The 6,311-nt window shown below is 31.7% G+C and overlaps 2 protein-coding genes across 2 annotated transcripts; both read left to right on the top strand.

Annotated features, from left to right (window-relative positions):
• Positions 1-443: 443 nt before the first annotated feature.
• On the top strand, positions 444-1,565 carry LOC129289151 (protein ACCELERATED CELL DEATH 6-like). The gene has a single exon (XM_054925959.1). It carries the CDS (start codon positions 444-446, stop codon positions 1,563-1,565), a length of 1,122 nt encoding a protein of 373 aa, XP_054781934.1.
• On the top strand, positions 1,376-3,129 carry LOC129287451 (protein ACCELERATED CELL DEATH 6-like). The gene is made up of 2 exons (XM_054923605.1): positions 1,376-1,891; positions 2,301-3,129. The coding sequence occupies exons 1-2, from the start codon at positions 1,877-1,879 to the stop codon at positions 3,069-3,071; spliced, it is 786 nt and encodes a 261-aa protein (XP_054779580.1). The 5' UTR covers positions 1,376-1,876; the 3' UTR covers positions 3,072-3,129.
• The last annotated feature ends 3,182 nt before the right edge of the window (positions 3,130-6,311 follow it).

Consider the following 6,311-nt stretch of genomic DNA (forward strand, 5'->3'; position numbering starts at 1 on the left):
TAATACCTTTATTAAAAATACATTATATTAATTAAATAATTTACAACTATTTCATCAATACTTTACAACTATCATTTTAATATTTTATAACTGCAACTTCACATATTTAATAGTTAAACCGATCATACGTTACTAATAAAATTTAACACTAATTATTTACAACTATCTTATCAATAATTTACAACTATCACTTTATTATTTTTACAACTGTTGCTTCAGTATTTACTATTATCTTTGTACCCCAATTTCAACTTACCTCAAGATTTCAAGGGACATTGCTGTGGTTTTTTTATTTTGTGGGACTCATTGTAAATAATTTGCTCGATGGGATTTACACATAATTTTTCCTAAAATAAATGACTTCATATATGATGCAAAGGCCAACCACAGTTAACCTCACAAACATTTTGCGCCTTGCATAATTGATTATAGCGCTAGTTGTAATGAGCAATCCGGATGATGTAGAAATTCATACGGAAGAGAACCATTCAGACTGGAGGTCTCAATGTGGCAAAGAGATGCGTGAACTGATGGAGAAGAAGTTCAGCTGGTCACATGATGATAAGAAGCAGTCAACTGGAAGCATGATGTTAGTGATGCCACAATTTTCAACCGTGTTCTATAAATTGTACAAGGCTGTTTGTGATCGGGAAAAAGATGCAGATGGCTTTGTTTCACTCTTGAAGTCAGAATGTACAGTGAATAAAGTTGATTTGGCCACCCTTTTTAATAATGTCACTCCCACTGGTGATTCGTTGCTTCATGTTGCAGCTGAGTTTGGTAGAGAAGAAGTTGTGGAGCTGATTGCTTCTCACTATCCCAATCTTCTGAGTAAGGGAAATAAGAAAGGTGATACTCCACTTCATGTTGCTTCGCGAGCAAAGAATATTGAAGCGATCAATGCTATTCTCCTGGTTATATCAAAGAAGGCCGAATTGATAGATAAAGCCGAATTTCTAATGTTGAGAAATAATTATCAGAGGACAGCTTTGCACGAAGCTGTTTTGAGCGAGCATTCAGATGGGGTGGTTCTGCTTTTAAATGCGCATAGGAGAAGTGTTTTGGCTGCCTATTGGACTTGGAACAAGAATTATGGATGCAAATCACCAATGTATTTGGCCGTCACGACAAAGAATATGGTGATTCTTGCTTGTCTCCTAGAGAAAATTGCAATTCCTTCAGATCACCAGGCCATTTCAAGCGGAGACTCTCCGCTTCATGCCGCGATATTAGAACGAAATACTGGTCAGTACATGTATCTATATTTACTCATAAATTATAACATGCTTGATGCTTTTGATCAGTTTGATTTTCTTGCACCTAATATGTGTTTGTTTTTGGGTGAAGAACTATTGAAATACATAGTGAGGGAAGGACCAAAAGAGCTCATGTATCAAAAAGATGAAAGACAAAACACTCCCTTTCATTATGCAACATACGCTGGTTTCTTGGGAGGTGTTCATATCATGTCAAAATATTCTTCTCCCTTTTTTGCTTTTCAGCAAAACTTAGACGGCAATCTTCCGATCCACCCGCCTGCGAAAAGGGCCATGTTCAAGTGGTAAAAAATCTGCTTGAAATTCCGTGGTCTGATGCTGGATTTTGCCTGAATAATGAAGGACAAAACATTCTTCACGTTGCAGCAATCAAGGGACACACAAATGTGATAAAATGCTTACTGGAAAATCCTAAGATTCATCCTCACACTGTCAATGAGAGAGACTTGTATGGAGATACCCCGCTGCACCTGGCTTCAAAAAACCTACGTCTTTGGACTCTGCTCCTTCTTTCACAAGACAAACATATCAATGCGAATCTGGTCAATAATGAAGGTTTAACAGCACGAGACGTTGTTTGGATACGATGTAAAACTCCAATGACACGTCAAGAGGTATATATGATTAATGCGTATCTATGATCAGCTGTGTCTTCTGATTTTATAGAAGAATATAAGGTTCGTTTTCTTGCTGAAAGGATAGGAAATGGAATGGATTGGAGAACCAAAGACAAAAATAAAATGAGCAATATGTAAATGAGAGATATGTCAATCATGTTCATAACGAGAGAAGCGTAATTTAATTCATAAGGTTGAGAGTCTTGATTTTTGCATAAAAGTTTGTGAAAGATATGATGATTCCTACATTAATAATATTTGGTATTGGGTTTTATTATATTTATCATGAAAGAGAGGATAATTTAATTTTATTTTATTTTTTAATTTATTTCATTCACATCCTTTCTGGCCACCAAACAGCTCTAAAGTATGCAACGCGTACTTGTTTGATTCAATTATAATGCAGTTCTTAGCGGATGTGATTTTAAGAAGAGCTGGGGTGCTGCTCAAGGCAAATATGCTAGGTGTGCCCCGGGAAGTATCAGCCAATGAAGATTGGAAAGTGAAAGACGCAGCTGAAACACTCATACTTGTGGCCATATTGATAGCTACAGTGACATTTGCAGCTGCTTTCACGGTACCAGGTGGGTTTTACTCTTCTGATGACCCAATCACAAAACAGAGAGGCTTGGCACTTTTGACTCACCAAACACTATTCAAGATATTCACGGCTTTCAACACAATAGCTATGTACAGCGCCACCATTGGTTCTGCTATTCTTCTCAAGGTCCCGCTGGGTGATCTTCGTTTTGCAGAAAGAGCGTACGGACTCGCTAAGATTTTTGTTTATGTTGCTCTTACAACCATGCCTGTGGCATTCCTAGCTGCTATACGTTTGGTTATCAGCAATAACACTTTGCTTGCAGATGTCATTAGTGTCATTGGATTCATCTCCATTTTCTTCATCATATTTGTTCGCATCTTAGGAAGGTTTCCTTTTGGATGTCGTCTTCCCATTGTTCGTCAACTTGGAGATTTCTTTATATGGATTATTCTTATTTCATTTTATGGTAGCAATGACATTTTTGTTGAAGAAGATGTTGAAAGTGATCGAGAGTCTCAAGATGATGAAGCCAACCAAATCAATCCAGTCCGTAAATATTATTCCCTACTCTCTCGTTTTGTTGCTTTCCATCTTCCTCGCTTCGGTTTGCCTCTATCTGCTGTGCGCATGTAGGAGCCTCTGATGAAGGGTGACAGCTGTTTTGATTTGTTACTTTCGTTACTGTTTTGTTAGTGGGACTACAATAATGGTTGTAAAGCCAAATTAATTGTGTGTTTGTTTTCAGGCTACATTTTACAAAAGTCCATTTGAAAATCCAACTATCTATTAAATTTAGTAAAAGTATATCTCAAATGTAATTTGAAGGTGTTTTAATTTTTATGGTTATCCAAACAAGCTTTAAGTCTTTTTTACCATTTCAAAATATTTTTATCCTCAAAATGGCCTAAATATTAAATTTTAAGTAAAATACACCTTTCTCTCTTAAACTTTATATAAAGTTTTATTTTTATCATTTAAATTCATAAAGTATCTTTTCAATCCTTTAACCCTAACACTGTTAATTTCGTTACAACAAAATTTTAAATTAAACTTAAGATTGTTAATAAAATATTTTCAAATATTGACATATTAAGTTTAATTTTTTTGAAAATGATAATGATTGAAATAAAAAATAATCATTTAAAACTAATATCATTAGGATTAAAAAACTGAAAAAATACTTTATAAAATTAAGAAACTAAATTAAAATTTTATATAAAATTAGAGGACTAAAAGTATAATTTTGTCAAAAAGTTATCATCTATATTCAATGCATGGTGCCAGAAAACAAAATAGAGAGAATGATAATAAAATTCCAAAATAGAGAATTAAAACCATTAGGTCCTCAATAAAATTTTTTGAAAAATAAACTGTAAATATTGATTTAGACAATTTTAAATTTAGGAGCTCCAATTGCAAATAAAAGATCTAATTTTTAAAATAACTCTTAGTTTGTAATTGCAATTCTTGTTTGCAGAATCAATATTTGTAATTCATTCTTTAAAAGATTTTGTCAAGAACCTAATTGTCATTAATTTCTTATTTAATTACCTTTACTTGGTTAGTCTTTCTCTAATCTTTTAGCCTGTCCTTATTTAATTTCGGTATTCTTTCATTTGTAAACTAAACAACTAATCACTCCCAATGTTTCATAAATTTTATTCACTAATAATTACATTTAAAAGGCAGTCATCTTGGTGCTATTTACAATAAATTGGGTTCATTTTTAAAAGAAATTGAGGAAATTACTAATTGATAGTGATCAATTTTGAGTTGGATTTTGGGCCAAGTTCATGTTCAAGGCCTGACCAAGTCCAAAAGAATGGATTTGGTAAGAAATAATGTATAGATGCCTTCTCTCTAGCAAAGAAAGATTCACTGTAGTGTAAATTTTTGGCATAACACAAAGTTTTGAAATCCAAACCAATTTAAGGGTTTGAAAATATTTAGTTTGGACATCTACCAATTTCTACAACAAGAAGTCATCGCTAGAGGGAAAATGATGTCAAAGAAAAGTTGAAGAAGCTTGGGAGATTAATTAAAATTTAAGAGTTTGGCTTAAGATTGCTTTGATTAAGTTTTTTTTTTTTACATACTCCACTAGCTATCTCTTTATTTCAATGTATCTATTTCTTTAGTTTGTTGTTATTAGAGCCATATGTGAGTAATTTTTTCTTGACCTTGAGTAGCTATATATGAACTAATATAATTTATGAATTACGGCATGTTTGAACTAATTAGTTTTTTTTATTTACTCAATCTTTTTTACTTGTCTATGTAATCTTGGCCACTGTTAATTATGAAATTAGGGATTAGGTTTTGAATTGGAAAAGGGACTCTTATTGGACATAGGATTAAGTAACATGAGATTGAAATTTATTCTAATTTAACATCAAGATAGGAATATATATATACATATACACACACACACACACACACTCTTGAACCCATGTAAACATATTAGAGTGCTTTGACTGCCTCTTGAGTAATTTTGTTATAGGAATAGCATTTTTAACTTAAGAGAGGTAGATGTAAAATATCTGAAAAACATTTATTTCTTATAATACCCTAGATTAACAAATTAATATCATATACATTTATTTAAATAATTATATGTTTTATCAATTGAGAAAAGGAGATTAAACACTCTAAGTTGTCTTGAAGATTGTGGTTTGATTGCCACTAATTTTAAATGTGAAAGGGCCTTATGGGAACTAGGTGGCGTTATAGAAGAGGTCTAGATTGACATTACTTATCAACTAATAATATTATTTTTATGCAAACTCCGAAAATCACTCATCAAGATTTTATCATTAATCGAATAATTTTAATATTTTATTTTTAATTAATAATATGATTATCAATACATTCAATCTATATATACTCCTTAAAATATTCAATTTATGGCTTTAAATGTTGATATATGTTGATGAAATTTTGGGGAAAAAGTCTATGTATCCTCGCAAATATTGCTTTATGTGGAATTTCAAGTCTAGGGCCAAATAAACTCTAATTAGGCCTAAGACTTTGAAGATCCAATGAAGTATGCCCAAAAGAAGCAACCGCCGAAGGCACTGACAAAGGGACTTAGCTTCTCTCTCGACTATGCTGACTGGCTAGGTCCTCCCTCCTCTGCCCTTCCACTGAAATTAGGACATGAAATGAGTGGCCCAAATTAAATTTGCATAGGTAAGGTTTAAAATTGTTTTATTTTTATTTTATATTATGAAAATAAAAATTTATAAAAAAATATAAAATTTTTTTATTAAATCTTCACTATCTAAAATATATCTAGATAATTAATTTTAAAAATTATAATACATTTTTAATATTAAATTAAATTAAATTTAGACTGTTTACATTGGCGAGATAAATATATAAAAAATAAGTGCAAATGAATTGAATTGCACCAACAAGTAATGCTTTATCGCACTCATTAACTTTGATAAACTTGAACTGGTCAATGCAGGTACTATCATACTAGGTTCCTCAAACTAGCACCCAAATTTGAGGGACTTTTTTGTCTTTTTATTACATTAGCAAAATTTTAAGCTTTAACTTTTATGCTCACCTCCCACTCTATTACATTTATTATCACTTTAGCTAGTTCCACGTGGCAAATTGGAGGAAAATTCCATGCTTCCACCATAATGGATGTGATTAGTTAGGCATATGTTAAGAAATGATCTTATGTTTTGGGGGAAAAAGAAAATTGTCTTTCCTACTCTTTTTGTTTTTTATTGTCATAAAAATTATCACTTTTTACTTATATTTTTTTATAAATAAAATCAGTCATTTCAATAAAATTTATTAAATATTTTTTAAATCAGCCTCATAATTTATATTAATAAAAAATAATTAATGCATATTTAT

This window comes from Prosopis cineraria, unplaced genomic scaffold, assembly GCF_029017545.1.
Source record: "Prosopis cineraria cultivar Desert tree isolate PC_DT_omini unplaced genomic scaffold, ASM2901754v1 PC12, whole genome shotgun sequence".
Lineage (NCBI taxonomy): Eukaryota > Viridiplantae > Streptophyta > Magnoliopsida > Fabales > Fabaceae > Prosopis > Prosopis cineraria.

Excerpts from the sequence above, each read along its gene's own strand:
- LOC129289151 (XM_054925959.1), top strand. The coding sequence starts at position 444 with ATGAGCAATCCGGATGATGTAGAAATTCATACGGAAGAGAACCATTCA.